General features: G+C 43.0%; 2 protein-coding genes across 2 annotated transcripts in view; both read right to left on the reverse strand.

The window, feature by feature from the left end:
* The window catches only part of KCNE4 (potassium voltage-gated channel subfamily E regulatory subunit 4), an 82,055-nt gene extending 55,646 nt beyond the window's left edge, over window positions 1-26,409 (reverse strand). The window contains exons 1-2 of the mRNA XM_073807203.1: window positions 26,324-26,409; window positions 6,030-6,168 (exon numbers count right to left, since the gene is read on the reverse strand). The gene's annotated coding sequence lies outside the window, so the exon portion shown is untranslated. The remainder of the gene's footprint in view (window positions 1-6,029; window positions 6,169-26,323) is intronic.
* ACSL3 (acyl-CoA synthetase long chain family member 3) overlaps window positions 26,012-27,466 on the reverse strand; it is an 85,358-nt gene continuing 83,903 nt past the window's right edge. The window contains exon 15 of the mRNA XM_019923494.3: window positions 26,012-26,407. Within this exon, the coding sequence (XP_019779053.2) occupies window positions 26,400-26,407 (8 nt within the window). The 3' untranslated portion in view covers window positions 26,012-26,399. The remainder of the gene's footprint in view (window positions 26,408-27,466) is intronic.

Below are 27,466 nucleotides of genomic sequence, written 5' to 3' on the forward strand. Positions count from 1 at the left end.
GGAACTAGAACAAAAAATCTTAAAATTTGTATGGAGACACAAAAGACCCCAAATAGCCAGAGCAGTCTTGAGTGAAAAAAACGAAGCTGTAGGAATCAAACTCCCTGACTTCAGACTATACTACAAAGCTACAGTCATCAGTACAATATGGGACTGGCACAAAAACAGACACATAGATCAACGGAACAAGATAGAAAGCCCAGAGATAAACCCACACACCTATGGCCAACTAATCTACAACAAAGGAGGCAAGGATATACAATGGAGAAAAGACAGTCTCTTCAATAAGTGATGCTGGGAAAACTGGATAGCTACATGTAAAAGAATGAACTTAGAACACTCCCTAACACCATACACAAAAATAAACTCAAAATGGATTAAATGTAAGACCAGACACTATAAAACTCTTAGAGGAAAACATAGGAGGAACACTCTTTGACATAAATCACAGCAAGATCTTTTTTGATCCACCTCCTAGAGTAATGGAAATAAAAACAAAAATAAACAAATGGGACCTAATGAAACTTAAAAGCTTTTGCACAGCAAAGGAAACCATAAACAAGACGAAAAGACAACCCTCAGAATGGGAGAAAATATTTGCAAATGAAACAACAGACAAAGGATTAATCTCCAAAATATATAAACAGCTCATGCAGCTCAATATTAAAGAAACAAACAACCCAATCCAAAAATGGGCATAAGATCTAAATAGACATTTCTCCAAAGAAGACATACAGGTGGCTAAGAAGCACATGAAAAGCTGCTCAAAATCACTAACCATTAGAGAAATGCAAATCAAAACTACAGTGAGGTATCACCTCACACCAGTTAGAATGGGCACCATCAGAAAATCTACAAACAACAAATGCTGGAGAGGGTGTGGAGAAAAGGGAACCCTCTTGCACTGTTGGTGGGAATGTAAATTGATACAGCCACTATGGAGAACAGTATGGAGGTTCCTTAAAAAACTAAAAATAGAATTACCATATGATCCAGCAATCCCACTACTGGGCATATACCCAGAGAAAACCATAATTCAAAAAGACACATGCACCCCAATGTTCATTGCAGCACTATTTACAATAGCCATGTCATGGAAGCAACCTAAATGCCCATTAACAGATGAATGGATAAAGAAAATGTGGTACATATATACAATGGAATATTACTCAGCCATTAAAAGGAACTAAATTGAGTCATTTGTTGAGACGTGGATGGATCTAGAGACTGTCATACAGAGTGAAGTAAGTCAGAAAGAGAAAAGCAAATATCGTATATTAACGCATGTATGTGGAACCTAGAAAAATGGTATAGATGAAGCGGTTTTCAGGGCAGAAGTTGAGACACAGATGTAGAGAACAAACGTATGGACACCAAGCGGGGAAAGCTGCGGGGGGTAGGGATGGTGGTGGGATGAATTGGGCAATTGGGATTGACATGTATACACTGATGTGTATAAAATTGATGACTAATAAGAACCTGCTGTATAAAAAAATAAATAAAATTCAAAAAAATAAAATAAAATAACTGTCAAACTCTCTACCAAGCCCTGTGCAGAGGACATCAAGGGTAACAGAATAAAAATCCTGCTATCCTAGGAATCCCAGTGTTAGAATAATTTTTTTGTGTGCCTTAAGGTTTTCATACCGATAGAAGCAAGGCATTGTTGGAATACAGTGCAATAAAGTCTTAATTGTCTCCAGCAATATAGAGGAAGCTTCTTAGCAGGTGTGACATTTGAGTTTAAAGGATGAATAGTAATTGTGTATGCAGTTAGAAAAAGGAAAGAGCTTATGAGACTAAAGGAAAATCATCTTAAAATATTAGAAGATGAAAAACAACTTGTGTATTCAGGAGACTGCATTCAACAGCAGTATTTAGAGATGAGACTATACAAGTAGGTAGTGGCCAGGGCAAGAGGGTCTTACGCTCTGCATTTAAAGGTTTAGAGGTTGTCTCATGCAAGTAGGGAAAACTGAAGTGTTTAAGTCACAAAGCATCATGATCAAGTTTGCATATTAAAAAAATCGCTCTGCTATGGTGCTGGAGATAATGCAGCCAGGACAAGATCGAAGGCAGGGAAACTAGTGAAGAGGTACTGAGAAGTCCAAGCCAGAGATGGTGAGGATATGAAGTAAAGCAGTGGCATGGATTTTCACATTTTTTGTCATTCAGTTACCAAGGTAACAGTTTTTTCCTGCCTCATATTGTGATGTGGAATCAGACAAGACAATATCTGCATTCTAAGGCAAGATCGTGTGTTTTTCTTTGCTTATATTTACTAAAAATTATCTTGGCCTAAGCTCTCCCAACATAAGTGAGTAGCAGTGGCGGTGGGTTGTCATTGTTGGTGATGAAGATGTTGATGATGATGATGACATAGATCCACATAGAATGTGAGATCAAGCTTCAAACTCCCCTGAATTAAAATTGAATACCAATTATTCCTTCAAAAGGTTTGAGGTTGTTTCTTTGGAGACAAGAATACCATTATTGAAAGCCATTCTCGCCTTCAACTAGGTCTCCCCCAGACACTGCTGAACATCCAAACCAAAGAACAGAAAGATCTGCTGATTTTATGATGCTGGAACTTAAATATAGAGCTAGAGGCTTCCTTATGTGCATTCTGGTTGATGTCTTCTCTTTACTGCTCCAACACCACCTCCAGGCTCATCTACCACCCTGCTCCTTCTTCTAGAACTTTCACCCAAATTTTCCACACCTCCTGCCCTTGTACATGCTGTTCCATCTGACTAGGAGTCTTTCCCCCAATCCATTCTGCCTGAGACACTTCAGCTCATCTCTCAGTCTTTAGTTCCAAGGACATCATTACCTCTTTGCAACCTTCTCTGATCCCAGAATGGAGTTGGATGATCAATACTTAATGTGCCCATATCACCGTACTCAAAACTGTGTTATAGTACTTAGATATTGCACTGAAAGAAAGAAAACCTGTTTGAATGAACAAATTAATGAGGAAATATAATCATAGGAAGACAGCAATGTAACAGTGAAGTACAGATTAGAAAGTTAATACAATCCAGTAATGACCAGTGATTACGAACCAGGACAAAATGGCACGTGTACGTGTATTTTTCTGGAGAGTCAATAGTTTATCAGATTCTCAAGGGGGTCTACAAAACAAAGTATTTAGAAAAATATTTTTTCTTAAAAAGTGAGAAAAAGTTAACATAAAACATTCTAAAAGAAAATGAAATATTCTAATGTATTTCTGTTGAGTCTTGTTATCCAATCACCTTTATGGAATTGATTCATTAAATGTATCAACCAGGAACAGAAATAGCAAATGTAAACACATCAATTAAAAACCAGATTTTAACTCAAGCAGGAATAATAATAGAATGATCCAATGAGTTCTGCTCTCAAGTCAGAGAAAGCCACATAAACTATCCAAAATCCAATAGAATATAACTTTAGACATCTTTAGGTGTTGTATGGGCCTAAGAATATAAGAAGTTAAAAAGATTCTAAAGTATATAAACTTCCATTTCTTAAAACCCCATCAAATTCAAAGATTTAGACAAAGAAGGGGAAAGATACGTACACATCGTAAGAGCTTATTGGCTTAGTGGGAGCCGTGAGCTTCTCCCAGTACACAGAAAAATTAAAGTAAAATTACGCTAAAGTAAAATTAAATTAAAGTGCATAACTCGCATTCAGGAAAGTGGACTAAGTGATCATTCCCCTCATAAAGTCAAGGAATCCTTGACATTATAACATAAATAAACTTAGCACATACCCTTAAGATTACAAACAAGAATCCAGATATATTCCTGGCCTAAATCTCTGCTGGTAATAATATAAATTGCAACAAAAGGAGCTTCCAGGGCCCAAGGTCCTTCCATTTGTCCTGACGTGGTCTGCAGGATCAAGGACTGTGGGGGCCATCTAAAGGAGGAGTCGATTCTTTTTTTTATTATTATTTTTTATTTTTATTTTTTTTTGGCTGTGTTGGGTTTTTGTTTCTATGAGCGTGTTTTTCTCTAGTTGCGGCGAGCGGAGGCTACTCTTTGTTGCGGTGCACGGGCTTCTCATTGAGGTGGCTTCTCTTGTTGCGGAGCATGGGCTCTAGGTGTGCGGGCTTCAGTAGTTGTGGCACGTGGGCTCAGTAGTTGTGGCTCGCGGGCTCTAGAGCGCAGTCTCGGTAGTTGTGGCACACGGGCTTTGTTGCTCCACGGCATGTGGGATCTTCCCAGACCAGGGCTCGAACCTGTGTCCCCTGCATTGGCAGGCAAATTCTTAACCACTGCGCCACCAGGGAAGCCCAGGAGTCGATTCTTTTCCAGCTGCTTCCTCCAACACAATGTATCAGAAGACACATTGCTGCCGTTGTCCTTTTACAGCATGAGTGCTGGCTGCCAAGCCAACAGCAAACTTCACATCAGTACATCCAGTCCATCAGGAGAATGTGTCCACCGAGGGAAAATGTGAAGGAAGAGCTGTCTGGTACTCAGACAGACTGGGCCGTGTGAAATTCCCCTGGCCACCCTCACGGGCAGAGTCTCCCTTTTACGTCAATCGTTCACTATGATCAGAGACCCAGGGACCATAAAATCTACCCACGTGAAAAATGCCATCAAAGAATGATGAGCTTGACTCTTCTGCAAATCACAGATACCACAAAGATCTAGAAGGGAATGCCTAGGTGTCTTCTCCCTGTAGCAGCTTTAACCTAGAATACAAAGGTGGTGCTCTGAGGCATCCTGATTGATCAAAATTAAACCTCAAAGAGCTGTGAGGAGACACAGAACAAGAAACATCAGATCTGCTAGTATGTTCTGGAAAACCCCTAGGCTAATGATATTCACTATGAAATAAGAAAGTCTTGACCCTTTCTCCAGTTGTGGTTTGCTTCTGCCCACCAGGAAGGGCCTCCTTCCCATCCTCACCTTGTCCACCTCCCTCAAATCTCTCTTATAGTAACAGTGAAGAATTATAATCCCTAGAAAGTTACAATATCATCTAAATTAGAATATCGGTATGAATGTGTGATTCATATATACACCGAATGGGGAATAATGAAGAAAGTTAGCCCCCAGAGTCAAAAGAACTTTATATCATTTTTCCTAAAACTTAGAAATGCTGAAAAAATCTGTGACTTCGGAAGTGTATATCTGAATCATTTTTCGGAAATATATTTTACCTGTATTTAATGTGCCTTTGCTTTCAAAAATGCATATTTGTGTCCCGTTTTAAATGTTTACTATGACTCCCTTGTTATTTATTTATTTTTTTTAAAGAGAGAGAAAGAGACACTGAGATGAAAACAAGATGACCTTGGCCACAGGAATGACTTAATGGCCATTCCAGGACCTTTTTGGCAATAGTCCATCTCTCCATTTCTAGAGTGTGAAAATGCAGGAGCCTGAAAGACTGTGCCAAGCCAGAGCAGCTGATCTCCTGGCGTCCTTTTTCCAACCAATATTCATCCAGAATAAGCTCCCTCCTGCCGATTGGATTATTGTATAGATACTCGCTACTCAAAATGTGGTCCCCAGACCAGAAGAAGCAATATCACTTGGAAACTTATGAATAAGAGAAATTCAGAATCTCAGGTCCTCGCCCCAGAGCTACCTGACCATAATCAGTATTTTTCTAAGATTCCCAGGCGATTAATATGCACATTAACATTTGAGACGTCCTGATGTACAACATACTATCTATCCCGCCATTGGCACCTGGAGGACAAGAAAGGGAGGAAGGCATTCACATGTCTACTTCAACTGATGGAGGAAGGAAGGACTGAGCTATGGGCCCTGAAGTGTTCTTACTTGGTACAGGAAGAAGGATATTGGATCATGAGGATGGTGTGGCTGTCTTAGACGGACTGGCAGCTTGCAGACTCGAATGATTTTTATAAATGTAACTCAATCTCACTCGACTTCTATTCTGACTACTAGCTAATATTTTTTGACCATTTACTGTATGCCACAAACTATGTTAAGGTCTTAATATGTACGATCTCACATAATCCTTTTAATAATATATCAGTAGGTTCTGTTACCTACCTCCATTTGCAGAGATAGAGGCCGGCACAGAGTTATCCATTAACTTGCTCAAGGTCACACGGCTAGTTCTCTGTGATTCCCTCCAGGCATGTCGAACCCAAAGCTCACACTCTTATCCTTAGTGCCAACGTCACTGCTCCTGTGTGGGACAAATGTATATGGCATGGTAACGAGCAGAACCTTTATGCACATCCACATTCAGATGACTGAGCTGCAGATGGTCAGCCAAAGAAGATAACGATGAAAGTTCAAGGTTGCAGAGTCAGAGGCCCAGATTAGCTTCAGCTTCAAAGAGAAAGTAAGAGCTGTGTGGGGAGGGACCTTGCTCTGGCCACAGAGAAGTGGTCCTCAGGCTGTGATGTATGGCGGCCAGGGCTCTGTGAAAAGGCAGCTTTTGAAGCATTTTGCTGAGCGAGGGGCAATCAAAGCTGATGTCCCCCTTGAATGAAGCATTCAGAGCTACTAAGAGTCCCATAAAAGCATGACTAAGATGAGTATTTCTCCACCTCTGCTCTTCCCCTTTAAGAGGACAGCGGGCAAGGTCAAGTTATGAAGGGAGCAGGTAGAGGGAGGGGTGATCGGTGGGGACAATGAATAATGGTGGGAGTATTGTAAGAGGGCAGCTGGGAAGACTGTAACAAGCAGGGGACAGGGGGCAGACATCCAGAGGAAGTGGTTTTCCTGAAGGCTTGCTAAGAGCAACAAAGGTTCTGGGAAAACTGAGGACGCCGTGGGAAGGTGAGTGACCCAGAACTTACAATATGTCCTTCTTGGGATCAGAAGATGTCTACTGACTGTCCCATTTTTTAAATTGGAGCCCCAGTGGATAAACAAGGTTTCCAAATCTGAAAAATCTTCATTTTAGTCAAACTACAGCCTGATTTCCCTTGAAGGTCATTCCGTCATGTCTTCAGGACGCCTAGGCTCTCCTGAACTTCGGAGCACAGATGTTAGGTTTCCAAACAGGTGAGTCTACCTTTGAGGATTAGGGAAAAAAAGCAAGAGCAGGAGCAGTTGGTCTGTCGCTAAGGGAAGTTGTTTGTGTGAGACACGGGCTGGCCTCAGTTCTGCCAATCAGATGTGAAAATCAAAGTGATTATACCCAGTGCAAGAGTTCGAAGTGGCCCCCACTGGCCAAACAGGTGGCCTCTGGATTCCCCACAGCCATTAGCCTCCCTGAAGAAACAGGACTTGAAAAGATGAGAGTTTTCAGAAGTTGTTCCATCTGAGATCCTGGGGTTCAAAGGTGTCGATGGTGTAGCCAATGAGAGAAAGCTGGCTAGCAATGTTGCTTTCTTTAATCTGAGTTTTAAATTTTATTTTATATGGGAAATTCTCTTTAATCTTACAACAAAGAGATTTATTTTAAGTCTTTAAAAAAATCCCTTAAATTAATGTTTGAGCCACAGGACCAGAAATAGAAACATGCTACGTCAAGAAATGATCGTAGATTAGTCTTGTATTGTCTTGTTTTCTTTCGTTTGTTTTGTTTTCTCATCCCCCCTTTATGAATCTCTTTTCTTTTATTTGTAGTCTACTTAATAGAAGAGGAAAGCAGACTGAAATGCACCTTCTTGAGCCTGAGGCATTGCTGCTTCTCTGAGAGAAGTGAAAATAAATTGTTTAAATTCAAGGAAGATATTTTAGTGAAACAGAGACCAGGTGAAGACAGCCCTTGCGGCAATATAAATAACAGACAACGAAGGATGGAGATGGCGTTTTGAAGGAGAAAGACAAGTTCACCATGCCCTCAGGGCTCATTAGTGGAAATAACACTTCCAGGAAAACAACATCCTTTAAAGATGTTCAGAAGTTTCCTAGGTGATCATGAAATTTCTGGTAGCAGTATGAAATTTCCAGAATACACAGAGCATGCCATCTGAGAGCAACTTGATTGGCAATTAGGACAACACAGAATCTTGGGGCTGGTCTCCCCTTCTTCAGCCGATAGTTAAAAAAATCAGTGACGTGGCAGGGGCTTGATGTTACCTAATGGGCTAAAGCCCTTGATGGCAATAACTAATAATACTGGTGTACGCAGGATTTAATCTTTAACTTGATTTCCTGTGGTGACTAGATGATGAGCAGGGGGACTGGGCATTTATTCTTTGATAGATCCTTTCTGCGTGTATATGAACAATGCAGTAAAGCAGGAGGAATCACGGATTCTACCCTCTTGTGTTCTCCCTCCACCACCACCCCGACAGCTGCCGTGGTGAGGCCAGCAGCCTTCACGTACAGGTGGTGCTCTTGGTAAGACATGCAGGGAACTGTGTTGGCCAACTGCCTCTGCACCTTTACTGTGCAGATATTATGTCCAAAGCCCACAAAGCATGGCAAAGACATTCAAAAAACATGAAGTCAAGAGTCAAGCAGACCTGGTTTGATGCCTAGCTCTTCCCCTTACCAGCCTCGTGCAAGTTTCTTAACCTTTCTTAGCCTCAGTCTTACTTATCTGTAAAATGGCAATAATGCTAATAACTCCCTCATGATGGTTGTAAAAATTAAATGAGATTAGGCTTGGTGGAGTGTCTAGTTGCTGATGAGTACTGACAGAAACGATATTAACATTATGTTTATTAATCTCTGAAAAGGTCTTGTAAGTGAACCATCTTTCTTCACAGAGAATGAGCCATTTTGCAGTCATCACTCCAGCCAGGGAAACAAGAAGGGGCCCTTACTGATGGTGGAAAACCACAGATCAGCTGGGCACATGTACAGATTTCTTCCTTCAAGCTTAGAAGACAACTCTTTGATCAAGGCTAGTTAGCACTTTGCAGGGAGCCTTTAAGATCCTACAGAGGAGACACTCCTTAAACATTTCACGTCATTGTATGTTTATGGTTCCAGAGTAACCAAGATCTTTGAAGACTGGTCTTCCATCAGTCATGTTCTTTCCACTGCTCGTGGAGAAAGATCTCTTGGTTTGGTTCTGGGATGCGACCATAAAAATAGGGATGGCAGACACAAAGCAGTGAAGTAACACCCTGCAAGCTGAGTGGGAGTTACAAACTTTGCATCATTATTAATGAAAAAGGGGTGGAGTGACAGTGGCCATCATTAAGAAACTCTTGGCTTTTCCCGTCCCTGATGAATGTAGTTATACAGCCAAGATTGCCAAAGATGCTCTGAAGAGGACAACATGAGGGATGGGCATTTTTTGAGGCTGACAGACCTCAAAAGAGGGAAGGCATGAAGTTAGTCACTTCAGGTGATTGACAGATGCACATCAGCATGTATAAACTAGCTTGGCCAGCAGAGTCTCAGTGCCTGGGCCTGACCTAGGCACCAGCCTCATTTGACACGGCATCATGGACCAAAGTACAATAGTGCTAGATGATAGGGGTCATGACCAAGAGGAAGTGGAAGAATTTTTTTTAAAAAAGAGGAGTGAGGGCTTCCCTGGTGGCGCAGTGTTTGAGAGTCCGCCGGCCGATGCAGGGGACACGGATTTGTGCCCCGGTCCGGGAGGATCCCACATGCCGCAAAGCGGCTGGGCCTGTGAGCCATGGCCACTGAGCCTGCGCGTCCGGAGCCTGTGCTCCGCAACGGGAGAAGCCACAGCAGTGAGAGGCCCGCGTACCGCAAAAAAAAAAAAAAAAAAAAAAAAAAATAGGAATGAAAAAGTTTGCCAGATGGTCAACAGGAATCTCCCTAAAACAAAAAGTCAAAAAATCATTTTTCTCAGCTATATATCTGCTATGATCTTACCATCTTCATTTAGATACCGATTGGTTGACTTTTTAAAAAATGGAGAAATCAGAGTCACAAAGTTATAGAACCCCTTCCTGTGTACGACCTGCCTTCATTTCTCTTAAAATTGGGCAAATAATTGCCAAATGCCCATGTGGAGTCCAGGGCTGGTCAAAACCACCTGGAGAACATTTATAAATTACAGGTGCTGTGAGCTTACCCCACATAGACCAACCTAGGACTCCAGGGGTGGGCCCCCATTGTTTTAAGCATTCCTGATGATTGTGATGGGTAACCAACTTTGGGAACTGCTGGAATAGGCCATTTCCTGGCCCAGCTTTACAGAGCCTGCACCAGAACGTCACCTCCTCATTATTGGTTGTCCTTGGAACTCGCCATCAGGAAGTTGTCCAGCAAGTTCCAAGAAGATAACGTGACGCCAGTAGCCCATTCCTTCTAGTTATCCAGGGGTTTTCCTGCTCCTCTGCTGCAAAAAGTCCCTCCCGCCAAAGCGCTAACGCTTTCCGCTTAAATTGGTCTTTACCTTGAGCTGTATCTGAATCTCCCTGCTCTCAAAGTGGAATCCAACTTACCCCTTCTCACGCTGAAGACTTTACCTGTTGAGGGTCTTGTAAATGCGACACGAGTTTGTCCGTGAAACACAGTGGCTAAAATATGACAGACAGTCCAGCAAAAAAGTCATGGAAAAATAATCACTCTGACAGGTGCCCAGTAAAAGTCCTAATGTACCCATGGATTTTTGCTTAAAAAAATAAAAAAAGATTGTTTTATTTCAGTTCAGTGTGCGTGCGTGTGTGTGTGTGTGTGTGTGTGTGTGTATGTGTGTGTGTGTGTTGTAGGGGCGGAGAGATTTTTGAGTCAGATTTAAGCAAAGCAATAAATTAGTCATGTATTCCAAAGGGGAAAAACAATCTGACCCGGTACTTGGAAACGGGGGGAAAGACAAGTTTCTCTTTTATCACTTAGGAAAGATGCCAGGGGTGGGGAGGCAGCAGAGGTGAGGAGGGTGGGAGAGTAGTTTTTCTTTTTTAATCACGGTTTGTAAATGGTATAACATGTATCGCCGTGACTAAATCTCCCTAAATCATATTTTAGAGGAAAAAAATCCTTTAACCTCCAGTATTCCTTTGTGAGGAAGAAAGATGTCATGGAAACCACGCTTGTGCCGAAAGCAAGAGATGGTGAAAACGATAGGACTGTTTCCATGACTCCAAAAGGAGATGTTGATCTCCATACAGAGACGGTTATCAAGCCTCAGGAACGGTCCCTTGGCTGAGGTGCCCTCGACCACTCTGTCCCAGTTACTCTCTGTCAATATTCTACCCAACCTTTAAAGTCAAATTCAAATTTGCCAGCTTTGGGACTTCCCTGGTGGCGCAGTGGATAAGACTCCATGCACTCAAGGCAGGGGGCCCGGCTTCAATCCCTGGTCAGGGAACTAGATCCTACATGCATACCACAACGAAGAGTTCGCATGCCACAACTAAGGAGCCCAGGAGCCACAACTAAGGAGCCCATATGCTACAACTAAGGAGCCCGCCTGCCACAACTAAGACCCAGCACAACCAAATAAATAAAAATAAATATTTTTTAAAAATTAAAAAAAAATTACCAGCTTCCCCAGAAGCATCCTCCCCCTTCAGTTAGAGGAGGTCTTCCTTCCCTTGAATGTTAGTTCTTCAGACCTTCAGTTGGAGCAATGGTTCTCAACGGGGTGGGGGGGGGGGTGTGACTTTGTGTCTCAAGGGACTTGTGACAATGTCTGTATTCATTTTTTTAATTCAAGTATAGTTAATTTACAATGTTGTGTTAGTTTCTAGTGTACAGCAAAGTGATTCAGTTATACATATATGGAGTCTTTTTCATATTCTCTTCCATTATAGGTTATTACAAGATGGTGATAATAGTTCCCTGTGCTCTACAGGAGGTCCTTGTTGGTTATCTAGTTTATATATAGTAGTGTGTATCAGTTAATCCCAAACTCCTAATTTATCCTTCCCCCCACCTTTCCCTTTTGGTAACCATAAGTTTGTTTTCTATGTCTGTGAGTCTGTTTCTGTTTTGCAAATAAGATCATTTGTATCATATTTTAGTTTCCTCATATAAGTGATATCATATGATATTTGTCTTTCTTTGTCTGACTTACTTCATTTATTTTGAAAATGTCTAGGTCCATCCATGTTGCTACAAATGGCATTATTTCATTCTTCTTATGGCTAAGTAGTATTCCACTATATATATGTACCACATCTTCTTTATCCATTCATCTGTCGACGGACATTTAGGTTGCTTTCATGTCATGGCTATTGTAAACAGTGCTTCTATGAGAAAACCCTAATTCAAAAAGACACATGCACCCCAACGGACATATTTTTGATGGTCACGGCCAGGAGGGAGGTGCTACTGGCAACTAGTGAGGGAGAGGCCAGGGGGCTGTGAAACATCCTACAATGCACAGGACAGCCCCACAGCAAATGACTTTCAGCCCCAAACATCAGTAGCGCGGAGGCCGAGAAAGCCTCCCTGCTTGAGGGTGACGAGTGCTGGCCCAGCAGCGCCATCTGACACAGCTGAGCTCTCCTTCCTCTTGCCCTTTCTCCTACTTGGCTTCGAGGACATCACACTTCTTGGGTTTCCTCCAACCTCGCTGGTCCCTCCTTAACTCCCCAACTTCTAAACATTGGTGCCAGGCTCGGTTCTTGGACTTCATCCCTCCACCATTCTCACTTCAGTCTATGCTTTTAAATATCTTCAGACCTACTGAGACCTGACTTCGACTCTCAGTCCAGACTCCCCTCTGAATTCCAGGTTCATGGATGTTAAACATCTCCATGTGGATGTCTCCGGGGCATCTCAAACTCAGCACATCCAAAAGTGAGCTCCTGATCTTTCCCCCCAAAAACCTGCTCCTCTGGGCTTCCCTGGTGGCGCAGTGGTTGAGAGTTCGCCTGCCAATGCAGGGGACACGGGTTCGTGCCCCGGTCCGGGAAGATCCCACATGCTGCGGAGCGGCTGGGCCTGTGAGTCATGGCCACTGAGCCTGTGCGTCCGGAGCCTGTGCTCCGCAATGGGAGAGGCCACAACAGTGAGAGGCCCGCGTACTCCCCGCCCACCCCCCACCCCCCCAAAAAAAGAAAACCTGCTCCTCCAACTAACCTCAGTTCATGGAAATTTCATCTGCTCAGTTGCTCAGGAAAATGACCTCACAGTCATCTCTGAGTCCTCTCTTTCTCTCAAACACTCCTTCAATCTACCATCAAATCCTACTGACTCAAAATATATCCTAAATCAATTATCACCCTGGCCCAAGCCATCATCATGTCTCGACCTAGAGCATCACCCTCGTCTCCTAACTGGTCTCCCTGCTCCTACCTCTGTCCCCTTCTCAATTCGGGAGCCAGGTGAGCCTTTTAAAATATGAATCGGATCGTGTCACTTCTATATTCAGAATCTTCAGTGGCTCCTGTCCATGCCAAGATAAAAGCCAAAGTTCGTATAATTCTTACACATTTTCACATGACCCATCTGCTACAAAATCCCCTATCTGCCCCCAGCAGTATCTCTCTGACTCGTATCCTACTGCTTTTCCTCCTTCCCTCTGCAACCACACTGGCCAGCCTAACACATGCCCACTTCAGGACCTTTGCCTTTGCTGTGCCCTCTGCCTAGAATGCTCTTCCCCTAAAATCCCCACGGCTGGCCCCATCAATCTTGTAGGTCTTATCGAAATGTCACCGTCTCAGAGAGGTCACATGATTTAAAATTGTAGCCCTCCACCTCCCCTCGTCGGTTTTAATACTTTTCCCATAGTGCATATCATCATATTCTTCTTATCTAACTTGTCTAATCCTCCCAATAGGATGCAAGCTCTCTACAGGCTGGGGATAGTTTTCACTGCTGTCTGCACAGCACCCAGAGTAGTGCTGTCTGCAGTAAATGCCCCGTGTGACAAAGGAACGAATCCCCAGTTAGACTTCAAGATTCTCTGGGAACGTGAGATGCTTTGCATCACCCCACCCAGCATCTTGCCCATGTCTCCTTTTGCTTCTCCCTGACATTGATCCCTCGTATAGGCAGGCACTGTACAAGGAGCTCTTGTACACATTCGTAATTTCATTTACTTTATTAGGAACTCGATCCATTTCTAATTGAATATTCAATCTGAATGCTTAAAACGTCAAAATGTATCTTCGCCACAGTGAAGGCTTCATCGTGCCTTCTAACCATTTTATCAATCTACCAGGAGTCTGGCTGAGACTACGGATCCTGCCTCAGAGGAGAGGCTGAGAGCGGAGTTCCTGCACCATCTTGTTGACAGACTCGGAACTACACCTCCTGAACCGGTCTTCCCGTGTCCCAGCGTGGGTGAAATGCTGCTTCTGTTTACTGCTCTCCTCTCCACCCCCAAAGCAATAAAACGCCTCCTCTCCTCACCTTCCTGACGTCCCAAACTCCTCCATGACTGGGAGTGTTTTAGATTGGTGATCTCACTCTTTCAGGAAAAAAATCAATTTCCTCCTGGCCCAAAAAGGAGAGAACTGAGGGTGCTTGAGGTTTTGACTTCTCCCAAACTGTTCTCTACTTAGCAGCTTCACCCAACTCTAGTCCTTAAGCCAGGAAATACTGCAGGTAATGTCAGTGTTTCACATCCAAAGCTGCTCTCCTACGAGGCACGCTTTCCTTGTCATCGTGGAAGACCATCTCAGCCCCAGTTTCCAAAATTCAGCACCCACCAGCCTGTTGGGAGTTCTATAATACGCTTTTATTTCACTATCAGAACTCAGGCTTTAGATGTAAATCATCCTGGGAGAAGTGCAGCTTGATTTCCAATCACACCAACTTAAATGTCCGATAGACAACCTACAGGCAGGTATTAAAGAGTGAGGACAGAGAAGGAAGGTCACTTGTCACCCAGAAGACAAAGTCTAAAGGTAGACACCAAGAAGCAGAGCCTGTGACAAAGAAAGGTCAACAGGGCCCCCAAATTCAACTTCACACGCCCTACTCTTTCCTTCATGTTCAGCCCACCTACACACAGAGTGAGCTCACTACTTCCAACCTTTGTGTTTGGGACTAGACAGGGGAAAGGGGAAGATCAATCTGCATTTCTGAAAATTCGACATTGAAATAATTTATAAAGCAATTCTATTACTCTCAAGAACCACAAACTACAAATTAACTACAGTCACCAAAGTCTGAGAAAAGGCTAGGGACACAGGTGGGTGGTTTGTAATTAGCACATGAGTTGCTTGAAAGGAGCTGGCACTTCTGAAACATGAGAAGCTTCTCGAATCACTTTAGCCAAGATGCAGGGGTTTGTTTGTTTCTGTGAGATCTGTAAAGAACACGAAAGACTGTGGAGTCTTAAGTAAATGTAAACTCTAGGGAGAAGGCAAGAGAATATACATTTATGGACAGCCTATTTATGGCAAGCTCTATACATGTTACACTTATTTATCTAAATTAGTAACTCTCCTTAGAGGCCAGCTATGTGACCTTGGGCTAGTAAGGCAACCTCTCCAAGCCTCATTTTCCTCATCTGTAAAATGATGCTGATGCTGTGGAAAACTGTGATGGTTCCTTAAAGCCTTAAGCATAGAATTACCCTATGGTCCCACAATGCTACTTCTGGGGGTACACCCCAAAGAAATGAAAGCAGGAACTTAGATATTTCTACACCAATATTCAAACCAGCATTAGCCACCATAAACAAAAGGTGGGAACAACCCAAATACCCATAAACAGATGAATGAATAAACAAAATGTGGTCTATACGTACAGCGGATCCAGCTTTTTAAAGGAATGAAATTCTGACACGTTACGTACAACATGGATGAACCTTGAAATCACTACACTGAGCGAAAAGACACAAACACAAAAGGACAAATATTGTACTGTCACAATATTTGTAATTTACTAATTTGTAAATTAGCCTATTTAAATGAGGTACCTAGAATAGGCAAATTCAATTCATAGAGACAAAAACTTGAACAGCGTTTACTAGGAGGGGAGGAGGGAGAAATGGGGAATTAGTATTAATGGGCACAGTTTCAGTTTGGGATAATGAAAAACTTCTGTAAATGGAAGGTGGTAATAGTTGCACAACACTGTGAATGTGTGAACTGCACACTTAAAAATGGTCAAAATGGTAAATTTAATATATATTTTACCACAATAGTAAATAAATAGAAAGATAGAAAGCAAGAAGATGGTGCTGAGTTACTATGCAAAGTCATGTCTTTCTTAGTCCCCAAAAATCAATGTTCTTTCTTATATTGTCTATTTCCAAATGGGTTGGATTATGGATTTGTTAAATTTTATTCTGTGCAAATAAAATTTTACTCTGTGTTGAATACATGTTGTGAATAAATTGGGGTGGTTTTATTAATTACTGAAGCACAAAAAGAAAAAACATCCCAATGAATTTTTCCAAGTACACAATACATGAATCTTCCAGCTTTCCTCCTGAGCTGGACCAGTCATCTCCCCTGGGAGACCCCAGCAGGGCACCAATTTCTCTTCTATAGTTTGATGAGAAAAGGCTCCATGATGTATATATATATATTTTTTTTCATTTGGCTGTGTTGGGTTTTCGTTGTAGTGCGCGGGCTCCTCATTGCGGTGCCTTCTCTTTCTGCAGAGCAGGGGCTCTAGGCGCGCGGGCTTCAGTAGTTGCAGCACACAGGCTCAGTAGTTGCGGTGAGTAGCTCAGTAATGGTGGCTTGTGGGCTTAGTTGCTCCGCGGCATGTGGGATCTTCCTGGACCAGGGCTCGAACCCGTGTCCCCTGCATTGGCAGGCAGATTCTTCTTATCCACTGCGCCACCAGGGAAACCCCCATGATGTACTTTTTTTCCATGTACAATGTAGAAGAATGACTTTTTTTCCTCCAATATTAATTGAGATGGAACATTCCAAGATCAAGAAAATGTCATGTATTCGATGATGAGTAAGCTGGACATTATGGGAATGACAGTTACAGGACACAGCTATTTGCCAAAAATATGACCTATGGGATTTAAGGACCATGTCATGCTGCTCCGCTTGATGATTTTTACTTGGATGAGAGTGCCAATTTGGTTTTCTTTTGAGGGGAAAAATGTCCAGCGTATACTAGGGTATGTGGGGTGGGGGCATGGAAGTGTGCACACCCACGTGTTCAGAGCCGTGGGGAAGGAGGGAAAGGCGCCCCCCAACTCAGAGAACTCTGGCACTTACAAGAGGAAATAACCTACTCTTCCTAGTGAGCCAAAACAAGCAAGAGATAAGGGATAAAATGCCCAGGTTATGCTTTTCCCTGGAAGGAAAGTAAGCCAAGAGGACTATCACTTTGAAGACGAGTTATAGAATATGAATCTCTCCACCGAGGGTACTCACCATATTTTCCCATCTCTTTCAAATCCTGCAGAAGTGCACAGTCAAGACAGAAAATAGAAAAGGCCATAAGATGGAGATGCAAATGGCTCTCCAGATGTGAGTCCATCTTAGGAGAAATTGCACTTGTGAGGACAGATAAAAACGTGAAACAGGAAGTAAAGTGGCGGACCTTACATGTTAAAGCTCAATTGAGCACCCACATAGAAGAAATTGAGCTAGACTTCATGAAGTAAAGAATAAACATGATCCCTAACAATCCAGTCTCACAAGCAGAAAATTATCTTGATTTGAATAATTAAATAAGTAGTATAGAAAGTTCTAGATGGAAAGTTGAATATGTTTAACTCCTTCCCACTCCTGAGTTCCTATTAAAATGGTAGCCAGGGGCTTCCCCGGTGGCGCAGTGGTTGAGAGTCCGCCTACCGATGCAGGGGACGGGTTCGTGCCCCGGTCCGGGAGGATCCCACGTGCCGCGGAGCGGCTGGGCCCGTAAGACATGGCTGCTGGGCCTGCGCGTCCGGAGCCTGTGCTCCGCAACGGGAGAGGCCACAACAGTGAGAGGCCCGCGTACCGCAAAAAAAAAAAAAACCAAAAAATGGTAGCCAAAAAGTTTAAGTGGACATAAACCCAACAACAGTAAAGAAAATTAAAGAGAGGAGGCAGTTAATGAAAATTCAACACATGTCTGGAAGATAGAGGATGGCTGAAGGCAGGTTAAAATGAAAATAACAGGAAATCACAGCCTGGAGTCTGTGTGGAAGGGAATACATTCCAGAAAAAAAGCTCGTCTATTCTGCCAAACGCTGGTGAGTTTCAGAACTCAGAAACAACAGGAATGATGAATACAGTGAAATGAAGTTGTGAACAAGCAGCAGCTGCATTGCCCCACTGCACTCACTTTAAACACCTGGTATCCAGACAGCATCCACACCCACCCAGTTCTCCAGTCTAATCATCAGAGAGCTCTCCTCAGAACAAATCAAACGGCCGCACTGGAAACATCTCCGCATTCTGGCATTCAGGATGCTCTCAAACTCCAAAGCCCTCCAGTTAACAGGTCCTGCCCACATACAGGACATTTTTATTGCCTCACACTTTAATCTGAATGAACGCAAGTATGACCAGCCATTCAGCATAGAGACCTTTATTTTTTTAATGACTCCAACAAATTTAAAGAAAAATGAGGTATAGATGAGAACTCAAAAAATGAAAACTCTAATCAGTAATTGCACCGTAAAATAAAAATAGGATGCCAAAGAAAGGAAAATTGTGACAAAAATAAGAACTATTGAAAATTTTTAAATGACTACAAACAGAAAAATTCATCACAAGAATTGGAAAGTAAAACTAAGATGACGTCCCAAAAATAAGGTCCAAAACACGAGATAAAAAAAAGAAGATAGAAAAGATAACAGAAGACCTATCCATGGATCCAATATCAGACTAACAAGACTTCTAGAAAAAGAGAGACAGAGAACACAGGAGAAGAAGAAATTATCAAAGAAGTGGTACAAGACAGCGAGAAGTCAGAGGTGGGACTGATCACTGCGGGTTCAGCTAGTAAGGAAAGAGGTCACAAAGGAGGGGAGTTTTCAGGTCAGCCTGGAAGGATGTGAAGGATTCTGACTAATGGAGAAGTAGAGATTGCCAGTTACAAAGCCCTGTGAGTAAGAGTTTAGACCAGGAAAGAGGATGGTTTGTGCCCATGGAAACTGCACAGATTCAGATTCAACAACCATTTCTCTAGCATCAGTATCTCCAGGTACTAGTCTAAGCCCATTATACTGTAGCCAGTGGAATCATCACAACCAGTTCACAGCTTTCATTTATGGATCAGAACACTTAGCCTGGGAGAGAGAAGTGATGTACAGTCAGCTCTTTGTATCCATGGGTCCCAAATCCACAGATTCAACCAACTACCAATGGAAAATATTCGAAAAAAAAATTCCAGAAAGCTCCAAAGGTGAAAACTTGAATCTGCTATGTGCCAGCAGCTGTATTAGGTATTATAATTAATCGAGAGATGACGAAGTATACAGGAGGATGTGCATAGGTTATATGAAAATTCCACGCCATTTTATACAAGGGACTTGAACATCCGCGGATTTTGGTATCTGAGGGGCTCTTGGAACCAATCCCCAAAGATACTGAGGGACAACTGTATCACACACCTGGTTGGTGTTAGAGTAGAATTCACCCACGATATCCTCAGGCCCCAAGTCCATCATTCCTTCTTTCAACTGGGGCTGACACATGCTACAACATGGATGAACCTTGAAAACATTACGCTAAGTAAAAGAAGCCAGTCCCAGAACACCACATACTGTATGATTTTATTTATAGAAAATGTCCAGAATAGGGAAATCCAGAGAGACAGAAAGTACAGTACTAGTGTTTGCCTAGGCCTGGGAATACACGGTAATGGAAGGTCCCTGCTAATGGATATGTAGTTTCTTTTTGGGGTGATGGAAATATTCTTAAAACTAGATTGTGGCAATGTTTGCACTACTCTGTGAATATATTAAAAAGCATGAATTTTATACTTGAGATGGGCAAATTGTATGGTATGTGAATTATATCTCAATAAGACTTTCCTTTTAAGGCATGATTAGATTCATGTTTTGGAAAGATCAACCTGGTAGCAGCATGGGAAAAATCAGGAATATAGACAATGAACACAGAAAGACCAGTGAGTAGGCTATTTTCACAATCGAGGTGGGTGTTGATGACAGACTGCACTACAGTGGTGGTGGTAGAGGTGGAGACACGGACCATTCAAGAGAGATTTAGAAGGCATGATACACAGGAGTCGGTGCCCGGTTGGCTACTGGAAATAAGTGCAAGGGAGGAGTCCAAGATGGTACCCAGGCCGTAGCTAGATGGACAAATGATTGCATTCACTAAGACAGAGCATGCTGAAAGGACCAAGCTTGCTTTTACGGACAGGATTATTACGCATTTAACTTAGAGGTGCTTTGGGACATCTAAGTAGAGATGTTCGGCAAACAGAGACACTGGATTGGCACTCAGAGAAGACAGAGCTGGAGACAGCAGTGTGTGGGTTACCAGCGTGTTTTGGCTATGAAGCTTTGGGCTTGGACGAGATCACCTGGGGAGAGAAGAGGGCTTGGGGCTGAGCCTGATGAACCTTTCTGTTTAAAGGGCTGGCTAGAGGAGGATACAGCCACACAGGAGAAGCCAAAGAAAGACCTAGAAATGTAAGGGGAATGGTGCCAGAGGGGTGCTGTGCTTCACGGAGTCTATATTTGTCAACAGTACCTTTTTTATTCATTCGCTTCATCCCCATTCTCCTTTCTGTTTGCTTGTGCTCTTATAATGTGCATCGCTTCGTGGAGTGAGCATGTTACACATCTCATGCTGGGCTTTTCACTCTGCATATTCACAAGCTCCATTTTGTCCATAGCTTCTAACAGCTTCTGTTGCTCAATTAAATATTTTTAAATAGAGGAATTTAAATAACTGCATAATAGTCCATCATAGGGCTGTTCCTTCATTTTAATCTATGTCCCTGGTGTTGGGTACAAGATTTCTTCCTTGCACCTTGTTACTCCTCAGTCTGCAGACAGACCTAGTTTGTGTGTATCTCTGCTGTGTGACCATGTCCGCTTACTTAATGTCTCTGAGCCTCAATTTTTCTCAACCTAAGGAGTGTATATTACATGGAACACTGGTGTGTGAAATACCCAAACAAAAGGTGAAGGGATTGCCGTGGACAAAGCTCCCAGTGACAGCAAAGATTCTATATTCTACGTAGCTCTGCACTTCCTGGTGTGAGGATCTCAGTCCACAGTTCGTAAGAGGCACATCTCCTTGGCAACTTTTGCGAACAAACAAATACATAAAGTGGGACAGAGAGGAGAGGTCTAGGGTTGCATAGGAGCACAGCACACTGTCACATGGTGAGGTGTGAGATGCAATTACATCTCACCAGCGCTCTGCTCAACAGCAGGACTGGCAAACCACTCCAGCGTTGCCGAAACCTGAAGAAGAGCCATGGGAAGATGACGTTGCAACCACGTGAGTTAGCAGAAGCGACGGAAACAAACTCACCCACCGCCACCACCATTTCCCCAAGCAGAGGTGGGTATAGTGGGGAGGTCTGCGCTGACCATGCACCCAGAGGAGGCTGCCCTTAGTACCCAAGGACATGCCAGCTCTCGTTCGTCCCACAGAATCTCCTCATCAAGGTGAAAGAGCCCCATGGAAAGTCTGGGTGGAGGTGGGAGGGATCCTGCTGGGGCTACAGCAGGTGTCTGTGTCCCCTTATCGAAAAGCTCTGGGTGAAGTCGCCAGGGGAGAGGCTGCAGATATCTGAGGTCCCCCTGAGGGAGCCAGCATCTGAAGCCACCAGGATTTAGAGAACCAACTAGACTTTTAGCACTGATGCCAGACACCACAGCTCGTGCTAACAGAGAAGGAAATCCCAGAAGGTCCACAGTGCAAGTTCTGACCCCCCTCCTTGAGAAAGTATTTTAAAGTCCAGGATGGGGGCAGGAGGGAGCAAAAGAAGCCCCCAGAGTGGCTGTAAACAGGTGAGGCATCTTTATGAGGTTAGAGAAATGCTCTATAACTGGATTGTGGTGATGGCTGCCCAACTCTATAAATTGACTAAATATCACTGAATTACACACTTCAAGTGGGTAAATTTTACGGCATATAAAATATACCTCAATAAAGTTTAAAAAAAAAAAGAAAAAGGAAACCAATGGATGGAAAATTTAAATGGAAAATGTGGGTACAATTATCAAATTCAAACCAAAATAGAAATTCAAACGTGCGTGTCAGGAACAGGGTAACTAGGATGTCCACTCTAAACCGAAGTTAACAAAACTCCATTCTAAGGATATAGCAGTCTTCCTGTTTTCATATAGTCAATGTGTTCATTTATACCTCGTCTACATAAAGCGTCTGGCGCCGTGTGGGGCACACAGTAAGCCATCAGCTGAGTGGTTGTCATTTCACTGACTTCTCAGGAAAGATGTCAGTGCCACTCCTGGACACTGGGGCAGGCCTGGAGAAGCAAGGGTGGGAGACTACACGGGCAGAATATGGTTAGCATCCTGGGTCAACAAGGCAGGGATGAGAGGTTTGGAGCTATTACAGCCAGTCAACAGGTCAGGACCAGCAGGACAGCTCGGAAAGGCCTGGCAGCATTAACCAAGAGAGTCTGGAGTCTAGGAGACTGGGGTCCACCAAACTAGTTTGCAATGTGTGTCAGACGGACTCAGTGCCTACCCGGCTCTGTCACTTACTCATTTAACTGCTGTAAGTCTCAGCTTCCTCATGTAAAGCAAGATGAATAAGGACACCCATTTTTGTGGCTCTGTCATGGGGATTAACACACATCAAATACTTGGCTAATTCTCAGTGCTAACTATAATAATAATAATTATCATTACATTATTATTATTATTCCAGAACCCACAAGCATGAGAATCGTTAGCATCTCACGGAGCATGGCTGTTCAAGAGGTTTTTCCAATAAAACTGAAATTCTTTTTTCCATATCTTTAAAGCAAAAAAAAAAAGACAGGACTTGGGGGGTAAATAGAGAGACCGATCATAAAATTCAAAAGGTAACTCTTGTTACCAACACTGCAATCCCAGAACCATCCTTTTCTCCACGTATCCATAATCAGTTTCAACATCAAGGGCATGGAGATGACTAGTGGTTGTGGGTGTCTTGCTATGGTGAGTCTGCATCCATCATCCTCTCTACCTCTGGAAATAGCCTTTCCTGCTGCCCAGAGTGCCGAGTCTGAGAGAGAGAGGCTCTGTGACTACGCCACTTTGGGAAGACGGGAAGTGGCAGCTGACAAACATTCAGCATGTGTGTTGGACAGTGTCACGGGGCTGCTGATTCACGGTACAACAGGTGGTAGTCGGTGGCAGACAGCAACATCAGTTACCCCCACACAGCCCCTGCTGCTTCCTGTAAATGCCGCGGAGGAGGCAAGGCAAGACACACGACAGCAAGGCTGCCTAAGTTCTACAGAAAATACCTGCATGAGCTCTGCTTGATTAATGGAACTGGATTCGGTTTTATGTTACTCATTACTAGTGTGTTCCTGGGAAACAGCAGAACAAAACAATTCCACAAAGGACTCAAAAGGCATATGAAATTATGTTTTGTAATCAGGGAAAAAAGAAGGGAGAGGGAGAGGGAGGGAGGGAGGAAATATGTGACCAAAAAAACCTAACCTGACAGGGTGTCCATGGCGGCTCACAGGGACGGGCCTGCCAGGGTCACGTTGCTCACCATCTTTCCCCTTGTTCCCTGCATTTTAGACTGAATTAAAGGCTAACTGATGAAAGCAAAACAGTAGCACTTATTCAGAATCTTTTAGGAGAAAGTCATATTACACTAGACTAGGAGGATACAAAGAATCACTAAAGGACTCACATCCTCTGGAATTGAAATTTACCAGAGGAGTTAGGATATATACATTCAAAACAAAATACCAATTGGATAGCTTGCAAAAGGTTTGATCTAGCCAGTCCGCTATCAGGGAGCTATCCTATAGATGAGTTTCCACTTAGGCACAAAAATCTTAGTAAGGGCTGTCTGTTGTCACACTGATCCTGGTAGTGAAATTTTCAACAACCTAAATGCCCAGCAATAAAATGATTAAACACACTATACAATACATCCATGCTACGGAATACTATGAAGCCATTAAAAAGATCACATTATTAATTAATTAGGTAAACCTATGCATACTGACCTAGGAAGATGCCCAGTGTACCCTCCATGAAAAAAAGGCAAGTTCCAGAATATACACCATGGTCCACTTGTGTTCTGTACTAGTTTGCTAGGGCTGCTAAGACAAACACCACAGACCGGGGGGCTTAAACAACTAAAACCTTTCTCGCAATTCCAGAGGCTGGACATCTGAGGTCAAGGTGTTGGCAGGGTTGTTTCTTCTACAGCCGCTCTCCTTGGCTTGTCTCAAGTTCTTCCCTCTGTGTGTGTCTGTGTCCTAATCTCTCCATATAAGGACACCAACCATATTGGATTAAGGCCCACAGTAAAGGCCTCATTTTAATTTATACCTCATTAAAGGCCCAGTCTCCAGTCACATTCTGAGGTACTGGGCGTTAGGGCTTCAACAGATGAACTGAGGGGAGGGATATAATTCAGCCTTTAATAAGCTGTTTAAAAACTGTGTGTAGATGGAGAATTTTTATTTTCAGTTTATATTTCTGAATTGCTAGAAATTTTATAATGGGCATACATTCATCTATTATGTTAAATCAGCAATTCTTTAAAAACTATTATGATATTTTTGCAATGTTTTATGTCTGGAATTACTTTCAAATGAAACTTTTTAAAAGTTTCACAGTAGGGATGGAGCCACAGGCCTGGTCTTTAAAGGACTGGCAATAACCATCCCACAGGGGTGGCCGCTGGACTGGGGGCAGAGAGGAAACAAGCCAAGAATACACCAGTGCCATAACACAGAATCAGCGTATCAGCCAAAGACAAAACCAAAGAGCAGAGGAGAACTGTTGCCTTTCAGGGAAAACATAGGAGGAAAGTACCACCTCTCTGATCTTCCATTTCTTGTGGGAGCTGCTTTTAAAGATGAGCAGATTACCTACACTTATTTAAATGGATGATCTGAAAAACAATATACCACCTGAACTGATACTGATAAAGTTCCACATTAGAGGGGAAGGAGAAGAATGTAACAAATCTATTGGATATACATGAAGGGTTTAGAAAAGGTCCGCTTGGAGGACAAAAGTTCCACAGTATTTGGTTATGGTAAAATTCAAATAAAGTAATGAAACAGTAAATAAGAGGAAAAAAATCAAACTAAGTATATGAAAATAAAGATATTCATAACAGGGAAGGAATTACCAAGGGAAAACATGTTTAATGTAAGAGTAGAAGACTGGAGCAGGTACTCACATATCACATTATAAAGACAGAACAAGACTGATAAGCAAGAGTAAAATTCAAGGGCTTCCCTGGTGGTGCACTGGTTGAGAGTCCGCCTGCCGATGCAGGGTACACAGGTTCGTACCCCGGTGCGGGAGGATCCCACGTGCCGCAGAGTGGCTGGGCCCGTGAGCCATGGCCGCTGAGCCTGCGCGTCCGGAGCCTGTGCTCCGCCAAGGGAGAGGCCACAACAGTGAGAGGCCCGCGTACCGCAAAAAAAAAAAAAAAAAAAAGTAAAATTGAAGAAAGTTTTCAAAAAATATACAAATTCAGCTTTGGGCTGAATTGTGTCTCCCCCGCTCCCCGCTCCAAAAAAAAAGAGGTATGTTGTAGTCCTAGCTCCTAAATCTCAGAATGGGACCTTATTTGAAGATACTCATTGCAGACGGTCCGGTTAAAATGAGGTCATTAGGGTGGGCCTTAACCCAATCATGACCAAGTCCTTATAAAAAGGGAAAATTTAGATACAGGGATATTTGCAAAGGGAAGATGAAGACACAGAGAGAATGCCATGTGAAGACAGAGAATTGGAGACATGCATCTACCCACCAAGGAATACCAGAGATCACGCAAACCTCCGAAAGCAACGAAGAGGCAAGGAAGGATTCTCCTAGAGGTCTCAGAGGGAGCCCGGCCCAGCTGATACCTCGATTTCGGGCTTCTAGCCCCCAGAAATGTGCGAGAATAGATTCCTCTTGTTTAAATCACCCAATCTGTGGTACTATTTTATGACAGCCCTAGGAAACTAATATAAATAAGAGATTAGAAAATATAAGGGTTTCTGGTTATTTCTTTACCAAAACATGAGACAATTTCAAGACTTTTTTTTCCTCTTAAAAATTATTAATTTTGCCAGAATAAGAAAAATAAAAAAGCTTTAAACTAGTTGTTCTTATAAGCTTGGATTTTTATGACAGCAGTAAGGAATGCCATTGTAAAAAGCTTTTAATAAAGTATGAAGAGAAAAATAAGTCAGCCACACTCCCTAAACCAACACCATGTTAGCACATTTTCTTCCAGGCTCTTCTCTATGCAATACACACACGCACATTTATACATGCATACAAACACACACACAGATTTATGACTGGAAGAGCCTGCTGAATTTTTATTCCCACTTTCTTCCCCCCAAAATGATGCATAATATGAAATAATGTTCATAATAAAAGAAGTTGCAGTGACACTTTTCTTGCCTACATAACCAATCAAATGAATCAAATGAATGTTATATAATATCACCTGTTTGGGTATTACTGTAAACAACGTCACAATGAAGGTCGTGCAGGAACTCTCAATCCACATCTTGGGTATTTTCTTAGACTCCTAGAAGTGGAATTAATGGGCAAAAAACATGAGAACATTTTCAGCCTCTGCTACATCTTGCTTTCCAAAGATGAGCTACTGATCAAGCGAACAGATTTAAATCAGATTCCGGTGGCTACTTGTGACGGTGGCTGTAGAACAGCTGTCTTTCCTCCATTTGTGGGCACTTTTTTCTTTTTACTCCCTGAGGTTTTGCCACACTCCTCTTGAGGCAGAAATCATTGGAACCCAGACAGGTAGGTAAGCGATACTGTTGTCAGCACTGCAGCTGAGCAGAGGGCTATTTTGCAGGGCAGGCCAAGCACGTAGCAGAGGAGGAGAACGTGCCCCGGGCTCGCCTGGGGGGGGGGGGAGGGAGGGGGAGGGGGCGAGGCCCCAGTGGGGGCTGGGCAGCTCAGGACCAAGAGGCCCAGCTCTCAGCACCCACACAGGGGGCTTCCAGGGCACACACTGCTGGGCTGTTAGGGCTGGTATTTTATACATCAGCACCTTCTTGCCCTTCTTCCTTTCCAGCCCAGCCTGAACCACCACCAAATGGGAGAAGTTGCCCCTGAATGAATCCCACCAAAGTGAACAGTATTCAAAGGCATCAGTAAAGAAAGGCACTGATGCGGAAGGGTTTGCTGAAGAGTGTTTTGAGAAGTCTGAACTGACTAGAAAAATGCACGTAACATTAAATGCGGACACACATATCCCTCGTTATAATTTTAACACTTTAATCCGCTCAGAAAAGTTAAGCAACAGCTACTCAGTCCCATGTCAAGGCCCTGGGGTGACAGGTGGTTTCTAAACAGACGTGCCCTTGTAGCCTGCGTGCCTGCATGTGGGTCAATGAGAAGGGAATCTGAGACAGGAGTGCTGGAGGGGAATCAGATTGAAGGTTAACGTATTTTCATTACTTAAAATCAGGCAACACAGGTACACAGCCTGCTGTTTTTACACGGATATGTCCGAAGAATCTTTCCATGACAACAGAGACCTACCTACCTCATCCTAAAATTACAGGTGTATTTGATATGGCAGAAATACTAAGCTACCTATGTTTAATAATCTGAGCAA

The sequence above is a fragment of the Tursiops truncatus genome, chromosome 7 (genome assembly GCF_011762595.2).
Source record: "Tursiops truncatus isolate mTurTru1 chromosome 7, mTurTru1.mat.Y, whole genome shotgun sequence".
Taxonomy (NCBI): Eukaryota; Metazoa; Chordata; class Mammalia; order Artiodactyla; family Delphinidae; genus Tursiops; species Tursiops truncatus.